Source organism: Anthonomus grandis, chromosome 2 (assembly GCF_022605725.1).
Source record: "Anthonomus grandis grandis chromosome 2, icAntGran1.3, whole genome shotgun sequence".
Lineage (NCBI taxonomy): Eukaryota > Metazoa > Arthropoda > Insecta > Coleoptera > Curculionidae > Anthonomus > Anthonomus grandis.
Window position 1 is genome coordinate 34,808,996 of NC_065547.1, and position 23,149 is coordinate 34,832,144.

At 33.1% G+C, this 23,149-nt stretch overlaps 1 protein-coding gene and 1 long non-coding RNA gene across 2 annotated transcripts in view; one reads left to right on the forward strand and one right to left on the reverse strand.

The window, feature by feature from the left end:
- Window positions 1–23,149, forward strand: part of LOC126733649 (serine/threonine-protein phosphatase 2A 56 kDa regulatory subunit epsilon isoform) — a 51,575-nt gene that overhangs the window by 26,133 nt on the left and 2,293 nt on the right. Inside the window, exons 5-8 of the mRNA XM_050437043.1 lie at window positions 12,000–12,318; window positions 12,380–12,535; window positions 12,599–12,718; window positions 16,345–16,574. Coding sequence (XP_050293000.1) covers window positions 12,000–12,318; window positions 12,380–12,535; window positions 12,599–12,718; window positions 16,345–16,574 — 825 coding nt within the window. The remainder of the gene's footprint in view (window positions 1–11,999; window positions 12,319–12,379; window positions 12,536–12,598; window positions 12,719–16,344; window positions 16,575–23,149) is intronic.
- LOC126733650 (uncharacterized) lies at window positions 1,273–3,946 on the reverse strand. The gene is made up of 3 exons (XR_007659805.1): window positions 3,612–3,946; window positions 3,268–3,410; window positions 1,273–3,187 (listed from the first exon to the last, which is right to left on the reverse strand). It is a non-coding gene; the product is annotated as an uncharacterized LOC126733650 (long non-coding RNA).

Genomic DNA, 23,149 nt, shown 5'->3' on the forward strand with positions numbered 1-23,149 from the left:
TAATGTTGATTTTCAGGTGTTCAATTTCTAATTTTACAATGTAGGCAAGTGACTTCATATGCCCCAAAGAAAATAATCAAATGGGGTTAAATTGGACCATTACATACATTTATTCTTTCATAGAAAGTTTCCTTGAGTAAATCAGTTGTATGCATGAGCTGTGCAGCAAGTGGTTCCGTCCTGTTGGAAACATATACCAGCTAATTGACTGTCCTTTCACCAATGACAGTAACATTCTGACCATCATTGTTTTTGAAGACATATGGACCAATGAGAATAACTCAGTCCATTTAGCGCACCAAATGTTCTGGGTATGTATGGTTCAGTAATGTTCTGGGGATGTATTGGTGTGTGGGTAATAGCTTTTGGATTATCCTCACTCCAATTCTGCTTATTCACTGGAGAACAGAATGTTGAATGGAAATTCAATATCAATTCGTGCTTCAGCCAATTCGGCGAAAGGTCGTTTGGCTTTAATTCTTACACAAGTTGAATCTTGACACCTCTAGTCAAGATCCTTTGGTAAAATCTTCCATAAAGCGGAAGGACCCAGCCCTAGTTGCTGAAAATTGCTTAATTTAGATCTTTTTCAATACTTCCCTGTACAGAGGCTATAACTTCTTCGGTGCGTACGGTTCGACATCTCACAGTACGATAGTTTGACGAACAGAACCATTATTTTGATTTAAAAAAAATCATCAATTTACATGCGTTGCTCTGGTGTAAGCTTATCCATAATGAAATGTCAGACCAAACCATAAATTAATACTTCTTAGATAGGAAACTCCCATAAAAGCCAATAGAACACTAAACGTCGATTAACTGTTGTCGATGAGTAACCGGAAGTGAAAATAGGTTGGCGACATCCTAATAGCGGGTAATTTAAAATTTGATTATGGCGCCAAATTTAAATTTAATATACCGTTGCTCTAATATACCGTGCACTTCAAATTAGTGGTAAATGTGGGGGTTCTTTCAGAAATGAGAATGGGCAGATTGAAAAGGTGTTAAATTTGGACTTTTTTTTTCCCCCACATTTAATAAATAGTCCTCGATTTGTCACTTTTTCCGAAATTAAACAACAGATATTTACATTAAATGTATTACTATATTGCAAAAAGAGATTCTAGCAAAAAATTCACAAGTTTATACATTAAAACTTAAAAGGGTAAATTATTAGTTAAAGGGCTTAGTTTAACCTAAGCAGTTTATCATTAATAATTAAGCTTAAGTTGTTACAAAAACCATCCAAAAAGGAAAAAACAGGTACCATATATGTTTGAAACACTACCAAGATACATAACATTTTATTCATTTTTGTTTAACTTTATTTTTTCATTTTTAAAAACTGACGGGTTATTGTATTCTTCAAACAAACATTTCATAAACGTTACATCAACAGGGGGCATAAATTTAAATAATCTTGTTAGATCAGCTACAATGGCAAACGGTAAGAGGCAATTTTTTGGCTCTGGTGCACATCGTACTTCAGGCAGATTATATGAAGTATTTATTTTGGTCCTAATAGTACTAATCTGTGTCTATAATAGGAACTTCGGTAAAAGAGTCGTCACTGTGCTTAAGCTTGTAACTAATTTTGTTTGGATAGAGTCCCTCATATTTTAATTGCCGTACTGAAGTCTAAGGAACTTTTTTAAAGTTTAGCGCCTGTGAAGTTTCTTTATATAGAACATAATCTTGTGCTTTCATATGAAATACTACAAAAGGTCGTTTGTGATTCACTGAAGGAAGAAGTCGAAGTAATCCCAAAGGGCTAAATATTTCTGCACCAGACAGTTTTCTTTCGATTTGGCTATGCAAATTATCGACTTCCTGGACACTGCTATGTCCCGGTTCTCCAAAATTCTGTGCTATTTCGTTAACAGAGGGATGTTTTTCTAGGAACTTCATCAAAGCCAAACTGATAATAGAGTTTTTGTTTTGAGGTACATGAGGTACGCAGTCAAACCACAAAACGATTTTTGAAATATGCGGGTAAGCTGCTACAACGCGTTCTAAAATTTTAATTAATCCCGAAGCAATATCACTTCCCTTCCTCCCATGTGTTCCTTCGCTCCAAATACAACAGTACGCTTGTTTGCGTAAATTACAGTGTGCAGTAAGGTTGTAGGTGTTGAGTTTTCTGCTATAACGTTCTAATATATGCAAAAAACTGGATATATTAAAACGCGGTAGTGCAAAAACGTTCTCTAGGTCAAAACATATGATAGCAGTGATTTGATCTTGGTTGGATCTATCCAAATTGCGTTCAATTTTCGCTGGGGTTTTTCCTTGTAAATGATTTTCAAATCTTTGTTTTTCTTCATCAGTCATACCATATTTTTGTTTTATTCGGTACTCATCGCACACATCACAACGATCCTTTTTTGGCTTTAAAAAATCAATGTTGTATTCATAGTAGAAAATATTTCTGTAAACAACCTTTGTAACAGGTTCAATTTGCTTTTCATTGCAAAATTCAGTGTACAAAGAATATAACTTATTAATACCTAGGTTTCCTTCTAAATATTTCTTTTATGTATCAGCTCGACAATAATGAGATTCTACTCTCGGAAGTTGACTAATGTGAAGTCGAACGTAGTCTTTGCTTGTACTACTAATAGTTTTCTTGGGATGACAACCTAGACGAGATGGTAAAGGAATTCCTGTAAGGTTTTCTTTTTTTCTCATGAAAATAATTGATTCTTTGTTGACTTATGCCCAGTGTCGTCAAAAAAAATGCCTTGCATACGCGAATTTTTTCATCTGCTATGTGAAAATAATATTTAAATGAATAACTTCTACGTGATACTTCTCGTAAAGTTTGCTTTCGTATTTTGTTTATTCTTTCGGTATTTTTTGCGTAAAAGTGCCATTTAGCGTCATTGGATTATTCCCCAAAATTTTTGAAATATGGTTTCTCGTTTAGGTAAACTTATCTTCTTGCCACACAGAAATTTGCAATTGTTCTCACAATTTTTTAAAGTTTTTAAATTTTTTCCCTTGCGGATGTTACCTTTTAGATCTCTATGTTTCTTTTCTCTTTGGCACAAAACTTTATTAATATTCATTTTCCACATCTCAAGTTTTCGTTTTCGTTTTCTGGTAGATTTATTTTCATCAGAAATAGCGGAATTTTGCTGATTGGTTTCTTCGGGTGCTTCAGAGTTGCTTTGCAAAGGTGTGTCTGCAATTAAGAAAATAAAAAAAATATTATTATTTTAAAATTTAGTTTTAAAAATAATGCATATCTCCTTGGTTGCCTACCATTTTCCTGTGTAACGTTAGACATAAAACCTCTCATTCCTTCCAGGCTTTCGTCAGATGGGATAAAATCTAGATCAAGATGCGAATCATCACTATTGTCTATATACTCCATTCTTTTACGTGGATTCATTCCTGATGTTGATCTTAAATAAAATAATACAATGTTCTAAAAGCAAGCTTTAAAGTTCACAATTACAACACTAAATTGTAAAAAGATATTATTATAATGTTCTAACAGAAAAAAACGCATGGAAAATTGAGGTTAAACCAATGTTTACAGTTAAACCATTTAAAATACAATTTTTTCTAAAATCCATTTCATTAAAACAATTTATTATACTTACGCCTCCATGTCGAAGTCCATTTTTTTCAAAGTGGTTAAAAAACAGCACTAAACCGTAAAAAAACAGCACACGGTTTTACAAAACAAAGCTCGATGTTGACTAGTGCAAAATAATATTATATTGTTCTCTCAGCAGTTGACTTTGAAATCTGATTGGCTCCACTGTTAGAACATTATAATACTAATTATTTTTTTAATTTAGCACATAGAACATTTTAATATCGGTTTTAACTTCGGTTGTAAGCAATTCTGATTAACGTTTTGAATTCTGATAGAACAATTTAAAAAATATATATTCAAATACATTTACGGAATGTTTCGCGCCAAAAATGCTTATAGAACAATATAATATTCACCCAACGTTGTATTAAGCCTATGAGGTTAAATCTGGTTTAAAGTCCTTCCTTGAATTGGACATGAAAGAATCAGGAGTAAAATAATTTTCACATATATAGAATTTCGAATAGATTTATTTATTGTTACTGAGATTTTCATGGTTTCAAGGTTTAAGAGATCTGAACCCTACTATTAAATATGTTGGGCTTGTTAAAAACCAGGAAATCTGTGTCTTTTGCTATCCACAGATTTAACTCAGAATCCATTTCTCACTTTTGTTGTTTGCATTTGCATTTGCCATTTTCACAAAATATGTTTATCACAATAACTTTTTATGCAAATGGAATGTTGCTAATGTCTATATTTGATTCGCAGTTTTGACTGTATATTTCTCAGTTCTTTTACAAAAATTTAATTCATTTTTTTTTTTTATTTTCCTTTATCGCATGTGTTAGCGCACCTAAATGAAAACAAATCACTTAGACAAATATGTGACATATGAGAACAGATCAATTTTCTTAAGATTTTTCTCAACATTTGATTAATGAGGTAAAAAAGAAAGCGTGTGCAAGCTAAAGAACTATGAAAAATTGCCGCATTGTGTATGACATCTCAGATGCTTGACAGTCCATGTAGTCTTGAGGAGGTAACTTCGCTTTCTTACCGCCATCTATATACGGAGGAGTAGAAACTTTTTTGAGTGTTTCGTAAATCGCGAAAATTCTATTTTAAGACTCCTCCATATTAGCGATGTTCGCGTGTCAGGGACTGCCTTAAGACGACATTGACACCGTTGGTCTCGATAATGGACGAGCGAATTGAAAACATTTCCTATCGAATACAAATCGATAAAAAAAAAGTGTGAAGGTCATTAGCATTTTCGTGTGTAAGGCACGTGCAATATGCTAATGGCTAATTAGTTTGTTATTTTTCATTTTCGATTCAAGGTGATTTTTGAAAGAAAGAGTATACAGGGTGTTCGAAAAATAGACGGAGATATTTCAATGGGTGATTCTTTGTAAAAAAATATGAGAAAAAGTTTCTATATACATGGGTCAGGAAATGCACAGTTAAAAAAATGATACAGGGGGATACATTTTTTTTTTAAATATTAATTTTTTATTAATATTAAACAAAATATTTACTTGATTCTTTTGAAATTTGGCAGTATTACTTGTTGTATTAAGAGGCTAATTTAGCCCTAATTATATTAAAATTATAAGGTCCAGTGGCGTCCCAGGGGGGCATCTTAGCAAATATTATTGGAAAAAAAATTTATGCCACTGTCTTTTTTTCAACATTAATATTTTTTGTTTGATTAAGCATTTGAGCAAGTACAACATTTTCGCCTCTTGTATTTTTTTCGTATCTCACTTCGTTTTCGACAAAAAAAATAAATACCGTGTTATTGCATGCCACTGGACAAAGTTGGTTTATTAATTTTTGGTAAAAAAATCACAGCTGCCTTGGAAAACAAAAAATCAAAAACATTTCTAAGAGTTTTTTATTGCAACAACTACAACAAATGTTGGAAATGTCCACTATCCATTTCTGTACACCTTCTCACTCGACGAATCATTAAACGACGCACTCGAGCTAAAATTCGAGGTCTATTTCTCACTTCTTCGCAAATAGATAAATAGAAAGACTAGCATAAACCAGACTTTTAAGGTGTCCCCATAAATAAAAATCTATTGGATTTAAGTCAGGGGAGCGAGGTGGCCATTGAATTGGTCCACCTTCAAAACGGTATTTATTTTTTTTGTCGAAAACGAAGTGAGACACGAAAAAAATACAAGAGGCGAAAAATTCGTACTTTTAAATGCTTAATTAAACAACAAATATTAAAGTTGAAACAAATAAAAAAGGCAGTGGCGTACATTTTTTTGCCAATAATATTTGCTAAGATGTCCTCTGGGACGCCACTGGACCTTATATTTTAATCTAATTAGGGCTAAATTAGCCTCTTAATACAACAAGTAATACTGCCAAATTTCAAAAGATTCGAGGAAATATTTTGTTTAATATTAATAAAAAAATTATTACCCTGTATTTTGAAAACTGTGCATTTCCGGACCCATGTTTATAAAAACTTTTTCTCATATTTTTTTACAAGGAATCACCCATTGAAATATCTCCGTCTATTTTTCGAACACCCTGTATAATACCGTTTTTATTAAAAAATAGTGATCCATCAATGATAATTTTTCCATTTGGGAATGTAAAGAACTTCCGTCTCCTAAATGATTTATATGGCAGAGAACTTGCAAGTGTGCCGATAAGTCAGCTCTCAAGATCATTTTTAGATTGCTGGCAATTGCATGTCGACAAAAGGAATTTTTAGATATTATTTATTGGTTCCCAAGGATGTATTACTCTTTTTAAGCTGATTTTTTGCTTAAGAATCTGATGGTGAAGTCGGTTTTTTAGTATTTATCAATGGTTGTCCCAAAATTAAAAATTTTTCTCAAAATTGACGTAAACTCATCAAAATGGTACTCTTTTTTCCGCTGTTTTTTTTTCTCAAGTAACCGATGGTGAAAATCTATAAAATGTATAAATCTTAGAAAATAGGCTAAAACCTGTTCCGGCGGTTAGCAAAAAAATTCAGTCAAAATATAGTCATGGACCAATTTAGAGTACTAGTTTCCTATGTTGAACTGCAAGTTACCTAATTAAAAAACCACGTTTTTTTGTTTATTTAATGAAAATCCGTTATTAAACTTATTCAAATGCAATACAAAAGTAAATATGTAATTCTGAGATTAATTTAGTAATATAGTAGCATAAAATATTAGGTATATAAAACAACAAAATTAGTCACTGTCGGACTCACACTTATATGGAAATATAGACAAACGAAACAAAGTCACTCTTTGGATTTCGATTCGCTTGATGACTTTTGTGGCAAACGGCGTTTTTCCTTATCAGATTTAGATGAAGATGACTGTCTTTTGAAGATTGGCTTTGAAGAAGTAAAAACCTTTTTAACGGTTTTAGGAGAAGCCATTTTATTATATTGTTTTTCTTCAAGACCATGCTTGTAGTAAGGAAGTTGTGCACGATTTTCGCTTTAAAACTGGCAGAGCAGATATTTCAGAAATAGATTTTCGTTTTTGGAGCGATGGCTTGGAACATTCTAGCTTTAATGTTTCGTCTACAAACTAGAGATGTGGAGGGAAGTTAGGATAAGTTGTTAATGTTAGTAGAAGCATTATGGGAGAGAGCGTTTAGTGAGTCGATTATGTTGTCTTTTAGCGCATTTGCAGACTCGAGGTTCACATTGGAAGGGCAAGCGAAGTCTTTGTCGTCAAGCATGTCACATTTTGATCTAAAAGCCATATCCTGCCGCATGGTCAATCAAATCCGCTTATAGCATTTCCTATTGATGCAGCTGTTGCATATACTTCTCCCAGAAATCTTGACACCTGAAATTGCATAATATTTTGGGTAAGAAACTTAAATATGTCACAGGGTTCTAACCTGTGGGTAGTGTGTGCTGGTAGGGACAACATGATGATTCCAATATCATACTCGTTATCCAGCCAATTCTGTTTCTGGAGGCAAAATTACATTAGCCACTGCGAAACATTCAATTTTCATCACATTTCAAAAATCAACAAATTTCTCGTTAGGGAGTGCGACCAGCAAGTATGCACGGTTATTCACGATATATGTCACGGAATATTATGTGTGAACTACAGGGTAAAGTTTAAACTGAAAGTTTCCCAATAGGAATTACTGAAATAAGCCTGCTTTTGAAAGACTGGTGGCTGAATTTAAGGAAACTGGAAGTACAAGACGGATTCTAAAAGCAAACTTATAACGGAAAATGAAGATATTGAGCTGCTGAAGTTGTCAAAGATCCTCTTATCGGGCAAAACCAAATTGCAGAAAATGATAACATTGTCCAAGCAAGTGTTTCTAGGGTACTAAATCGAAATCACTTAAAATTCATCGTCTCCAAGAACTTTCGAAAAGCGATTTTAATACAACAGTTGAATTTTGTATGGCGGTGTTGGATAAGGTTGCAGATAACAACTTTTTTGTTAATATTCTTCTATTTACCGAGTAATGCGCTTTTCACAATAATGGCTCTTTCAACAGACATAATTATCATCATTACACCGATTCCATCCTACATAAATGGTCTGATAATATAGGAATAATGATGGAGCGCCGCCATATTACCACCGTGGGGTTAGACGATTTTTAAATAATAATTTTTATAACCTGATGGATAGGACGGGGTAGTCCTATCCAGTGGCCTCCAAGATCCCCGGATTTGACAGCACCGGATTTTTTCGTATATGTGAAAGCTTTTGTTTTGAAGTTACCTCTGACCACACCAGAAAATATGAAAGAGCGAATAAGAGAAGCTTTTCAAAGTATTACTCCACAAATGATGTTAAAAGTCCCTGTAAATTTTGAAAAGATTGTGCGTCGATGTTTGCAATTAGATGATCATCATTTTAAACATATTTTGTAATTGTTATTTTTTATTTTTCCTAAGGATAATGTATTATAATAGTCAGTTGAAAATAGATACGTTGTAGAGTCTTAAATTTTACCTATTGCTAATCTTTTGTGTTTCATGCTGTAATCAATAATTATATTCGGGTGTTAAATTTAAATTTAGCATGACAAGCTAAATTTAAATTATAAAAACTCAAAAGTCATAATTGTTTAAACTTAAACTTGATTACCCGCCATAAATTACGTTATTTTTACATACAAAAAATTAGTTAAACAGTAAAAAAATTACAAAGATAAAAAATAAAAAAATTACAAGAAAATAATAGGCATGTCAATTTGTTATCGCCTACCATGAAATATGTTTTAAGTGTAAAAAAATCCACATTTTAAATATTGCTAATTTTTATAAAAATGAGAAGGTTTAGATATAGGAAGACCTTTTTAAATTTGAAAATGAATTCATTGGCACATTTAAATTAAGCAACTTATTCCGTTGTAAAAACTAATAATTTAAACCTAATATTTAACGTCCTGTATAAAGTAATCACTTTTTTACAAATGAAATGCAAAATTTAATAATTTAGTGCTCCTCAAATATCGTAAAAATAGAGAAAACACAAATCGCTTAATTTATCATGAAAATGAGGGTGTTATTTGCAAATGTCTCTAACTGACAAAAAAATCAAAATTCACTTTTTTTGCCAAATTCAACAGGGTTTTAATTATGAACGTATTACTATCTTTAAAGTTTTCCATAACTGCCTCTTTCCCATACAAAAATTGGTACAAAGTTGCAGGTTATTCGCATTTTTTTCTTTGCTTTTACAGTTCCTTTGCAAACCTGGGGCCGTATTTTTGAAACCATTCGACGTTGATTCGCATACGAAATTAGAGGATTTCGCACGAAAAATCGATATTCGTATTTTCGACCGCTTCGTATGCGAACTTTTTCGCATGCAGTGTCTCGAATGGGTATATACCATTCGAATTTCAAAGTTCGTGTGCGATTCTGCCACTTGTCTTGTTTTGGTTTTAAACTAGCTTTGTTTTTTTTTTAATTTGTGAGTTGGTTAAGTATTTTCGTAGTGTTTTCTTGTTGTTTATTGAAAAAAAAAACAATAATCAAATGGCAAGATTAAACATTCTTGTGCAAAGAAACGTCGTCGATGCACTGGAAGAGACTGAAACTCTGTCAGATAGAAGAAATAGGATGTACTCTTTATTTCTTGACCCATTTGAAATGTATTCAGATGCTCAATTTAATAAATTATATAGATTAAGCAAACCTATTACGATAGAATTGATGTGCTCTTTATGTGCTCCAGAGACTGTGTAATCTGTCCGCTACTTTTGTCCACAAGGCTTTTATCCACAAGGCCACAAGCCGGAAAATTTTGAGTGAATTTGCCCGACTTTAATTCCGGGTTCTCTTCCATAAATGAAATTGGTTCTTTCTTTTGCTCACTTGACACAAAACCGCAATATTTTTTATTATTTGAATTCATTAAAAAAAAAGTAAATTCGCTAAAACCCAAGAAACGCCATGAAAAAACCTCAAAATTCCCTGATGTTTTTAAACTTAAATTTTAGGTTAGGTTACAAAATCTTTATCGTCTTCATTCCGGTTACGTTGCCACTACATTTCATGTTCGCATGCGAATGAAATTTCGAATGCTGTTCAAAAATGCACTTTTTAATTCGTGTGCGAATTTTGCCGCTCGACTTTGTTCGCATTCGAAGATTCTCGCATGGTTTCAAAAATACGGCCCCTGCTTGTTTGCGCATCGACCAATAAGCACGCTATTCTTGTGCCTACGCGACTAACGTAAAAGGTTTATAGAAGGCAAATGTATTCTTCCGTCTCTTGAAACGTCCAAACAGTGTCATTTTCGTTCAACTGCCAGAAAAACTTGGTCCTGAATCAATTACCAGACCAAGCCACATATTATTTCAGCCAGCAAATAAATTACAACAATGTTATTATAGTATCTAGAACGTCTATTACCAAGTTAATACCTGCAAATGTAAACTAGTATTTATGGACGGAAATTGATACACAAAAAAATGCGAACACAATAGCCTCGGCAGTTACACCAAAATTATTTAGCTTTCTATTAGAAAAATTAATTTGTTGGCTAATGGGTGCGGCGGGCAAAACGAGAACACAAGTGTGATGACAATGTTACCCTACTGGCTTCTTAAAGAATCTCCAGAAAGTGTTAAAACTATTAAGTTCACATTTCCAATTGTAGCGCACTTTTTAATCCCACCAGATAGGGTTTTTGGTCAAAAAAATACCCGTTATTATAGAATCCAGTCATTACGACGCTATAAGAAGTAAACATGCTACTGTTAGAAAAGTAGGTGTAGCTTCGACTATACAAGATTGGAAAAGTGAAGCAAAAAATCGTAAAGCTTTCTGGAGCCTGGTATTTTAAATTTAGCAATGCAAAACGATTTCTTTTTCTAAAAAGGAACACACGGTTTTAATTTAACGTGAGATTAATTACTTAAATAACATAGGAGCGCCTAAAAGTGTTTGTAAAAAAAAAACGTTTTCGTCCCTTCAGCCATGTTAAGTACCACTAAGCAACAAACTTAAAGGCTATAAAGCTTTTGTTATTAGTTTCCTGATTAAGCATTATGGTGAAGACTGGATATAACTACCAGAACTGGGCTTCTACAAAAATGTCCTATAGCAAACTGCTACAAGACTACAAGTACGATAACAAGTGAAGGAGAGAGAACGATAACAAGTGAACAAGAGACCAAGATTTGTGTGAAAAGGAATAAACGACACTAAAATCATTTAATTTTTTTCCTCTTTCTTGATTTTTGTAAATAAGAAGATATTTAAAACATAAAAAAGATTTTTTTAATTTCTTTAACAGGTTATTTGTAGTTTAATTAATAAAATTTTTAGTTAAAGAAAAACTTTAGTGGGTTTAAGTATGTGGTTATTTTATTTGAAAAACTCTCTCTTTGCGAAAAATAAACTTTTTTCCTCAGAAATTGTAAGAGATTCAAATTTAGGATTATTATTACTTGTCATTATTGAATACTAATTGCAAAATAAGTAATAAATCGAAAATATAATTTACATGAAAGCTAAAATAGTTTTTGTTGCTCCTGAAAAGTAAATCAAATAGCATAGAGAGAGTTTTGCAAATAATGGTCTCAAATCGTCTGAGTATTTTCACAAAACACAAAATATTACGAACACCGTAATGTTTAGGCTGGGTAAACCTCAATAAAACCTATTTCTATTTACGAGGTAGACTTCAAAAATCAAATAACATACAGGGTGTTGCATTAAAAAAAAAACATAACTTTGATATGTTTCTGCACTTAGAAACACCTTGTAGGTCATAAAAATAATTTTGAAAGATCTCTGGAACGCCTCTGATATTCTTAATTTTTTTTTAACCTGTAGCTTAGCCAAAATATTCCGTGTCACTTGACATTGACAGTTAATATTCAAATAAAAGAGATTGTCCAATTTAAGAGTCGGTCCAAAATAAGGACCTAGTACTAAAGTACCTTAATAAATCCAAAACATTTCCCGAATTCTTTGTAGGTTCCTGGAAAGTTCCGATTTCCAACCGACCATCGGCAAACGGGTGATCGACCAGAAGTTCGTCCTGCAGCTGCTCGATCTGTTCGACTCGGAGGATCCGCGGGAACGCGACTTCCTCAAGACGGTCCTGCATCGGATCTACGGGAAATTCTTAGGCCTGCGGGCGTTCATACGCAAACAGATCAACAACATTTTCCTACGATTCGTCTATGAGACTGAACATTTTAACGGGGTCGGGGAACTTTTGGAAATCTTAGGATCGATCATCAACGGGTTCGCGTTACCGCTTAAACAAGAACATAAACAGTTTCTGGTCAAGGTAATAAAATTAACTTCTCTCTCTTGTATATGGTATGTCGTGCAATTTTTATTTATTTTAGGTACTGATACCGTTGCATAAGGTGAAATGTTTGTCGTTGTATCACGCGCAGCTCGCGTACTGCGTGGTCCAATTCTTAGAAAAGGATCCGTCATTGACCGAACCGGTTGTCCGGGGGTTGTTGAAGTACTGGCCGAGGACGTGCAGTCAAAAAGAAGTAAAAAATATCTCAATTTTTTTTCGCCCTGAAATGATGGCTTTAATTGTTTTTGTTTTTTAGGTGATGTTTTTAGGTGAAATCGAGGAGGTTTTAGATGTAATTGAACCGTCACAGTTCCTACGCATCCAGGATCCGTTGTTTAAGCAGCTGGCAAAGTGTGTTTCCAGTCCACATTTCCAGGTAAGAAGTTCTCTTTTTTGCACAGGTTTTTTAATTCCTAAAGCCGATAAAATTTTTTTTTTTGGTAATTGCTAAAAATACTTGGAATATTGGTTTCTCCATCATTAATCTCTTTTAATTGCGATAAACTTTTTTTTGCTAATTTGTTTCAAGTATTTTAATGGTTTTATCAATTTTTTTGATATCATTATGAGTTTTAGATATAGAATAGAATAGTTTATTAACGTATTTACCATTTACAAATTTATAATAATTGTTTTTAAATAAGTAGCAAATAATTATAATAATATAAATTTCCTAGATTAACACTTATTTAATTACTAATAACTTAAAACACTAACATAATTATTAGAATATAAAACTTATAGAAATAATTTACAGAAATTAATAACTACTACTATATAAACAAACTGCAAGATACAAACTTCTGAGTGACGCTTCTAATGAACCTTAATTCTAACCGAGACATTTATAGAAAAGATCTAAATAATAAGACTTTGAAAATGACACAGAGACGGCCCATTTTTTGTAATGAGTATTTCCCTAAAATAGGAACTACTATGGCATGTCAAATTCCTGATACAACCACAAAGCTTAAGCTAAATTATCCATCTTTCTTAAACTCCATGTCGTTAAAGCCTATAACAAAAAATGAACTAATACTTCATATTAATTCATTAAAGAAAAACAGTTCCCAGGCCCAGATGGCATAACTTCTGATACGGTAAAGCTGTGTCATCCATATACTGTTGAACCACTTAAATATATATTTAAGCTTATTTTCTCATCAGCAGAGATACCTGAAGAACTCAAAACTTCAATTATTACACCAACTTACAAAACAGGAAGTAAGAGTGATGTTTCTAACTATACTATAAACCAATAAGCTTAATAAATACATTTGAAAAAATTTTTGAAAAATGCTTAAAACAAAGATTATATGACTACCTAAATAAAAATAAAGTACTTAACAAAAATCAATTTGTTTTTCAAATAAAAACTGGTACAAATCATGCAATGTATAGTCTAATAGAAAACATAAAATATGGATTGGAGCAGGGAAAGAAGTGTGTTGCAGTTTTTATGGATCTAGCAAAGGCCTTCGACACTGTACGCCATTCCAGGTTACTTCATGTTTTTGAAAGAAAGATATGGAATTAGGGGTGTAGTGTTGAGGCTCTTTAACAACTATCTACAAGAAAGAAAGCAAATGGTAAAAATTAGAGATTCCCTGAGTGACCCTAGCGCTGTGCAAATTGGAGTGCCCCAAGGCACAGTGCTGGGACCCTTACTCTTTATTTTATATATAAACTCCCTTTTATCCTTGCATATAGGTGGCATGGCAGTATCTTACGCGGATGACACAGTTCTTGTATTTAAGGATGTTACATGGAATCTTGTAAAAATCAAACTCAATTGGCATCAGGAATGTAAAGATGTAGTTAAAAAAGTGTAAATTGTCCCTAAATATTTTAAAAACTGTTTATGTCGCCTTTTCTCTAACAGATGCAAATGGGCCAAATTTTAAGGAAATAGTTATGGATGAACAATAAAACTTTATTATAAAAGAAGTAGAAAACACTAAACATGTAGGTATAATAATAGACAAAAATATTAAAATGGGCACCACACATCAAAACTTAACATCTAAGCTCAAAAGCTTAATTCATAAATTTCTCCTTATTAAAAATATATTGGATAAAAAAACTTTAATAATGTTGTACCAATCATTTGTGGAATCTCTGATATGCTATGGTATAGTGACCTGGGGTGGACTCTACAATACTGCTCTTAAATCCTTAAACTGTTCAAAATTATATTATCAAAATAATCTAAGTAGACATTTATTTATTTAATCAATCAATTACATATTAATTTACAATTATTATGAGATATAATATGTGTATTATATGCATACAATGGACATAATGTGTCTGTGTGTAGGCACATTCAGCTCAACAATAATTAGTTCATAATGAACTTCAACCTAACACTAATAATAGTAACATATACCTGCTTAAATAATATTATCAAATTCAGAAATATTAAATTGACTAAATACTAATTAGTTATAATTTAATGAAAGTTAATGGCACGCTTGATGGAATTTATGTTATTTTTATTCCACTAGTACAATTTTTTCTTTACAGTATAATATTTTTTGTTTTTAAATTGTTCTGACAACATATTTAATAATTTGGGAGCTATATATGTTAGACATTTTTGAGTTACACTAAAATGGGGGATGGGTATTATTAGATGTTGATGTGTATTTGCTCTGGTATTAACATTATGACTAATAAAATTTTTAAAAAGGTTACTACAAATTGAGAATCTAAGTACATTTTTAATATAAAGTTGGGTAACAGTAAATATTCCCGATTGTTCAAATAAAAGGTTCGAGGGAAACAGTCTGGATTTAAATAAAATAATTTATACAACATATTATACAACAGCTTTGCAATGATTCATCTAGTGCTTTGTACATATTTATTATTTTTTTACTAAGTATATTACGTAACTAATAAAATTTATATATTAGTTTTTTTAGTTTGTTTTGAACATAATCACTATGATGCTGTCATGTTAAATAATTTTCAAAATAAACACCTAAGTATTTAATTTTGTTTGTTGATTTGATGCTGCTAGAACAAGTACAGTCAATATTCATTTTACAATCGAGTATAAATCCTAAGAACATGCTTGCTTGGTAATACCACTATACTCATTGAAAAACACATAAAGTTAGTTTTTTTGACATTTACTGTCAGTGAGTTAATATCCATCAATGTTTGAACACTACACATTGCAATTTAAAAAAGCTTCATCCCAACAATCTCCTTTACATAACAGAACTGTGTGATCGCCGAAGCATACCACTTTTACTTTCGGAACTACATGTGGAAGATCAGAAGAAGAGTATTGGGCCAAGCACTGTACCCTGTGGAACACCACAACCTACACTTAACATAAGAACTTAAAACTGATTTCAGATTTACCTTTTGATATCTGTTTGTAAGATATGACTTAAATAGGTCAAGTGCAATTCCCCTAATACCGGTATTATATAATTTATTTAGTAGGTTGCGATGATCCATAGTATCAAACGCCTTGGTAAGATCCAAAAAGACAGCCAGAGGCTTCCAATGGTTATTAAAACAGTCTGTAATAAAAGTGCAGACTTCATTCAAAGCATCATCTGAACCTACACCCTCGGTGAATCCATGCTGTGATTCTGACAAGACCCTATTAGATTTTAAAAAACTGCATAACCGTGTTTTTATACATTTCTTGATTACTTTGCAGATAGGACTAGTAAGTGCAATGGGTCTGTAATTACCCGGTTCTGTCCTATCTCCACCTTTATGCAAGGGAACAATTACCTATTATTACTGATATGTATCTCATTCACAAAGTTGTTCAATATTTTGTGTTTTGACATCTTTGATAATCCTACCGCCATCTTTTAGTAAAAAATTATAACAGATTAAATATGTCTAATTTAAAAATTAGGCAGACACACATAAGCTGATTCGTATTAAATAAAGAGCAGACTCTACCTAAGCAAAATAGACACACTTCAAACATGGAAAAGTCAATATATTATAATTTATTTGTGTGGATAGGTGGCAGAGCGGGCTCTGTACTTCTGGAACAACGAGTACATCATGTCCCTGATGGAGGAGAGCAACCAGGTGATAATGCCGATCATGTTCCCGGCGCTCTACCGGATCTCGAAGGAGCACTGGAACCAGACGATCGTCGCTTTGGTCTACAACGTTCTCAAGACGTTCATGGAGATGAATTCGAAATTGTTTGACGAGCTCACCGTTAGCTATAAAGCGGAAAGACAAAAGTAAGTGGGACACGATTTTATTTTGATTTACCTGGATGAACAGTAGTTGTCTGTTACTTACTGATGAGTCCTGGCTTACCTCTCAAGTCTAATATTAGGCTTATCCTCAAGTTCGGAAGTAGTTTAGATTTTGCATAGGAATTATTATCTTGTAAAGTAGAATATGAAATGATTGACCAGGACTTCCCGGACTGACCGTGCATTCTGAGCATCTCGCAATGAAACAAAATCTCTGGAAAATGTACATTTAAGCCGCCGTACCACGGGTATGATTTCATCTTGTGGCATCTGTAAATAACTTTCTCCACTTAAGCTGTACATAAGGACAAATATTTCTAAAATATTTGTTTATTTTCCCATGATCAAATTCTAGCGGTCGTAGAATTGTGTATTCTGCGAAAGATTAAAACTAATCGAAAACTACTTACAAATGGCCTTATACACGTTTGGCGAGTTGAATTACGGATTGAGTTTTAATGTATTAGACCGTAGCCGATCGATAATTCTAGCCGTGACACTGGTTTCGTGAAAATTGAAGCCGAGATTTGGTGGCGCACGCCGTACAGTGGAACGACTAAGTGGAGATACCGCGGGACCTAATATTTTACATTTTACAAGATAATATATTTTTTTTATTATTACGTATTTTTAGGTATATGATAAATGTTTTAAATATTTATTTTTATTTATTTTATTGGAAAAATATACATAAACGGTGTTTCAAATTCGTATACCCTCAAAATACGAAAATCGATAATTTACCCCAAAATTGCACATTATTTACTTATAAAAGAATATGCCATATAAAAAAATGTGTTGTGAATGGCTGATTCTCAAATATTGTAGGGCAGGCATCTGACAGCTTTACTCCTTTTCGAGAAACCTTTAAAATTGTTCCATCCTTCCTAGCCACTATATCCTCACGAATAACGAAACGTTCAGAAAAATGTTTTATGCAGATCCTTGATGATTCTTTTATCACTACGTCGTCTCTTTCAATGCATTCTAACCATCTTTTCTTTTGATCCGGGTCATTGGGAAAACAAAAAATGGTAACTCTCTCGGTAACTTTATAATTGCTTTTGCACCCAGGAATGCAGCAAGAGGTAAGCATTATTCTAAATAAAATTAAGATTGTAAAATGTAAGTTAAAAATAAAATTGTTAATTTACCCACCTAATTTAAACACCGAATTTTTATTCTTTTTAAAACTCAAAGCGAGTATCAAATTAGTTTTGTTGTTTAAAATTTTAAATGCGTAATCTTACTATAAACTACAATAATAAGTGCAGTAAAATATTATTTCGAATCAACGCAAAATATGTGCCCCAGCGCGGAATTTTTGCCATCGCGATGCGGTTGTCGCCTCGCATGATTTCGGCTTCTGTTGTGAGGTATCGATGGAAGCGGGGATAAGTGTCCAGGCTAGAATTATCGATCGGCTACGATTAGACCTAATAGATAGAGAGTAGGCAGAGAACGACTGAATCGGTAACCTCCCACCGATAGCGACGCCGATTCTCCGTACCGCTCGCAATGTGAATTTAATTTCGGCTTGCTCGCAGTGATGTTTAGCAAGCGCTTGGAGATGGGTAGGTTAGCCTCGAATCAAGTATTGGAATTTTACGCGCACACGAAAGATAAAAATTTATGTTGTTTTTTAACGTGCTCGCAATCGCAAGTCAAAAAAACAACTTTAATATGCTCAAATCTTAGAAACCCATTAACATATTAACACCTTTGGTGAAAACTAAATACAATATTTTAAAATAAGATGAAAAAACACTCTCAAACAAAATAATAATTCTAATTTAATAATTCTAATTAAGATTATTCTGTCGTAAAATTCTTTACGTACATTGGCTAACATTTCAGGTGTAATGGACCTAGAAATATTAATAATTCTAAGTCTCAATTCGTCCAAATTAACGGCTCTTTCATGTCGGTGTTGGTAAAGGATTTCCGTCAAATAGCCCCATAAGAAGTAGTCGCAAGGCGTCAGATCTGGAGATCGCGGAGGCCATGGTATGGTACCTCTTGTGGAAATAAGCCGTTCAGGAAAAGTGTTTGTTAAATAGTCCTGCACTTGTCTAGCATTGTGTTAAATTTCCTTAAAATCAACATCCAAGTTTTGTAGAGCGGGTATAATATTTTGTTGCGATAAAAGTAAATATCTCTCAGAGTTAAAGGTAAAGGTAAACCATCAATAAAAAAGGCCCTACAATGTGATTGGCTAAAATACCAGCCCAAACATTTACCTTTTGCGGGTATTGAGTTCGTAATGGTACACTCAAATGTAGATTTTCCCGAGACCAATATCTCACGACTGAAGAATTATGTCGACCTAGAAAAGAAAAAGATGACTCGTCTGTAAATAAAATATTACTTGTGAAGTCATTTTGATCAGTTTTTTCTCTTAAGGTTTCACAAAACTCCAAGCGTTTTATTTGATCTTCTGGAAAAATGTATTGAGTGTTTTTAATTTTATAGGCTTTGTACTTATTTCTTTTCAAAATATCACGCACTGTACGACTTTGAATATCAAGTTCTTCAGAAATTTGGGAGCTAGAACAAGGTTCACTTACTTCCACAAAAGCACACACCTTGACTTCCTTTTCAATCCTGGCGTCAGGTGTTCGACGAGGTTCCTGATCGCCACTAGAACATTTTGCACACCGATTTACAAATCCCGACTGCTCAAACTTATGCCAGATATTATAAATTGTATTAGCAGTAGAGACTTGCTGATCAGGATATGCAAATATAAAACGGCCAACAATACTTCTTCTGCACTATCCGCATGACAATACCATTTAATGATATTAATCTTTTGATCAACAGTGAAAACCATTTTTATTTTATTACTGTATCCGTCTTCGTACCAAAGGTTGAAATAAATTGTAAACATGATCGGCTAACACGTACATAGGGTATGCGAGTAATTGCAACCGGACTGATAAGCGCAACGACGACGCGATAGCCGCCCAGGGTGGAGCCAAGTTTGTTCTCGCTCTACTCCGTCTCCTTCTTACACATTACGCAAAAATCATATTCGAAATTTTTCAACCGCCGAACGTGTATACTAAAGATGTAAATAAGAGAGTGAAAAATGCAATGAATCCTGGCCGAACAAATCTTAAATATTACCTAAACTATTCAATTGGCTATAAGCGATTGGACCTTTATCCCTGTTAAAAATGGTTTTTTTGATTTTTGAATATTGCTAAACTTTGGTATGCATATGATTTTCTATTGTTATTAACTAGTTTAAGCAATTTTAAGCTAGAAAGTGACCAGTATTTAAAACATGTTTAGCCAAACTTCAGCGCGCAGAAGACTGCACTGCTTGCAGGTTCATATATGACCATCTTTGTTATAGAGTTTGTCTAGCTAAGGAAAGGTACACCATCTGTTTCAAAGCTGCGCCAAGTTTTGTCCCCTAATAACGCGCGATTAGCGACAGTAGCGCGCCTTTTTTTTTTAATTTAATTTAAAGGCACAGAACACAAATATAAGAATTAACGCAACGGCACTGTTTATATGCAAATCGGGGCGATCGATACCGTTGCTTTGGCAGCGGCGTAAACAAATTTACTGCGCAACCGAGCCGAACAACACGTGCTGTACCTTTCCTTAGCTAGACAAAGTCTACCTTAGTTGTTAAAGTCTACCCTCGTTATCTTGTACACGTATACATATGAGATTAAGGCATTAGAAAAAGAAGTACATAAGATAATGAGGCCCAGTACAGGGATCTCAGTAACCATGAGGGATAGAAAGTTGGTTAAATGGGAAGAATTTAGCGGCTTTGGGTGCTCAGTAATATGCCACTTTGAAATTTAAAAAAATCCTAAGTAGCTCCGAAGATATCCGAAGAAAACTGAATTTTCGAAAAAGATTTTCCTGAGTTTATTACAAAAGATTTTTGAAAATAACTGACACTTTTTTTATAGCCACTTTTTTCCCTCTTTAAAATACCGTTATTGGATTATAGATCGTTTTTGAATTAGACGTCGACGTTTCGTCTCCGGGCCACCATCATCAACTTTTTTTTTCAAATACAGACCTGGTTTTTCGATTTCAAATTGTAAGTGCTTTTAATTCTGAATTCAATAAATATTTAATATTCAGTAATAATTCAACAAGTTGTAGTTCAATCATGTCTTAGATCTTTTTTAAGCATTATTAAATATTTTCAATGCCTTAGAAGAAAGTAGGCTTTGGAAACAAAATGATAGTTATAGAGATGCTTGAGGTTTGACATTGACTTATAAATTATTTCAGTGTACACTTTACATATTTCAATTTATTTTGTAAAAATGTTTTCGAATAAAGAAAAATTTAATTTTTTAATTGTTATAACGCGGATCAGATGTATCTGAATAAATATATGAAGGAATACGGTGCGTTTAAAAAACCTCTGCATTCTCGGCAAAAACCAAGTAACGACGACAAAGTGTTCAAGTGTCTTGGAATCCATGATAAGAAGATGCTATTTACGGTTAAAAAATCTAGGAAATCTTTTTGAATATCTACTACCGACGTAGATTCTTTTATTTTGTAGTTTTTCATTAGCTTTTTATTGATTATTTATTGTTATTGTTAGATCGGCCTAAATCGCCTTTTCCCATGGTGTGGCACAAACGGTACAAGTTTTTACTATCGTAAGAGTTCACAAAAACACTGAAATGACTTAACCTTTCTCGTTTTTCAACCAAAAACCATAGAAAAAACACAGAACTTCACACATGCCGAATGTAAACATAAAGCCGTTTGTCAAGATGTTCACATCAGCCTTTTCCTACGGTGTTGCCATCTCAATTTTTTAGAAGCGGTTTTAGGAATAGTATATAAAATGTCTTCTTTTTATTTTTAATCCAAAATCTAACATCGATAAGTTAAATTAACATTATTCTGTGTGTTGATATATAGCTGAAAATGTCCTCTTTTGAAAACTAACTAACTTGACAACACAGTATCGATGAATATGTTTGTAAAGAAAACATCCCCCTTGCCTCTGTGCACATGTTGAACTCGAACAAAGTTGTTGTTTACGAATTGTAGACTTCAATGTTTTAAGATAATGACAATTTTTTTTCCAAAGCCCTTCTTCTGAGGCATCGAAGATACACTACCGCTCAAAAGTATTTGCCCACCATGTATTCTTTTTAATATTTTAAATTAGATACAAAAATCTTATCTTTATACCTCTATTTAGATTGTATCTCTTTTGTAAATTGCATATATGCTTAAACAGCATAATTATCAACTATGGTTCGTTGAAAAACACTGAGTATTTAAAAATAGTCTTGCAAATAACAAACAATGTAGTGAAAATATACACTTCTTCTAAAAAATTAATCAGTTTACAGCTTGTTTCCGATGAAATTTAAAACATTTAAAGGTGTTTAGTCTTCAAAAATTGATTTTGTGTAACATTGGTAAATAATTTTGCTTGCTTATTGACGATTGTCACCGTTTCTTTGCTGGTTTTTCAACATTCTTTAAAATGGCTAAAACAAAAGAGTTATCGGTAGAAACAAAAGGTATTATCATTGGACTTCATAGGGCTGGACAGACTAACCGTCAAATTTCGACGGATTTGGGAATTCCAAGGCGGACTGTCGATATTAATGTTAGGAAATTCACCAAGGGACTATTAGCAACAAACCTCGATCGGGAAGGCCAAAGGCAACAAGTTCAAAGGATGATTTAAATATTATAATTACAAGCAAACGCAATAGACGCCTTACCGCCCCTGAAATCACACCAAAAATCAACAAGGAGCGTAAAAAAGCGGTCAGTGTTTCGACAGTAAAACGGCGACTTTATAATGCTGGTCTTAAAGGACGTTTAGCTGTATCAAAACCGCTACTGAAGGATGTTAATAAGAAGAAAAAACTTGAGTGGACACAATCACATAAAGAATGGACCATTGATGACTGAAATAAAGTTCTCTGGAGTGACGAGTCGAAATTCGAGGTTTTTGGAACGAAGAGGCGAGTTTCGCACATCAAAAGAAGACTTATGGAGGATCATCCAAGAAGAGTGGCACAAGATACCTCAGGAAACTTTGGAAAAATTAATTAGAAGACTACCGAAACTCTGTGAAGCTGTTATTAAAAATCGAGGCGGACATGTAGATGAATCCAAAATTTGATTTTCTTAAATTTAATTAATTGAAAATGTATTGTTTATATTCATTTTGTTATAAATAAACCGTTTCATAAGAATAACTGATGGGTTTTTTATTTTTAGTTATAACTTTAAAACAGTCATATGTGGGCAAATACTTTTGAGCGGTAGTGTTTTTAGTAATGCTTGAAAAAGGTAAAACATGACTAAACTAAAACATGACTGAACGCAACTTGTTATATACAGTTGAATTCGGAATTAAAAGCACTTTTAATATCTGATATTGAAAAACCAGGTCCGGATTTGAAAAAAAAAGTTGATGATGGTGGCCCGAAGACGAAACGTCGGATCTAAAATTTAATAACGGCATCTTAAAGAGGAAAAAAAGTGGCTATGAGAAAGTGTCATTTATTTTCAAATCTCTTTTGTAATAAATTCAG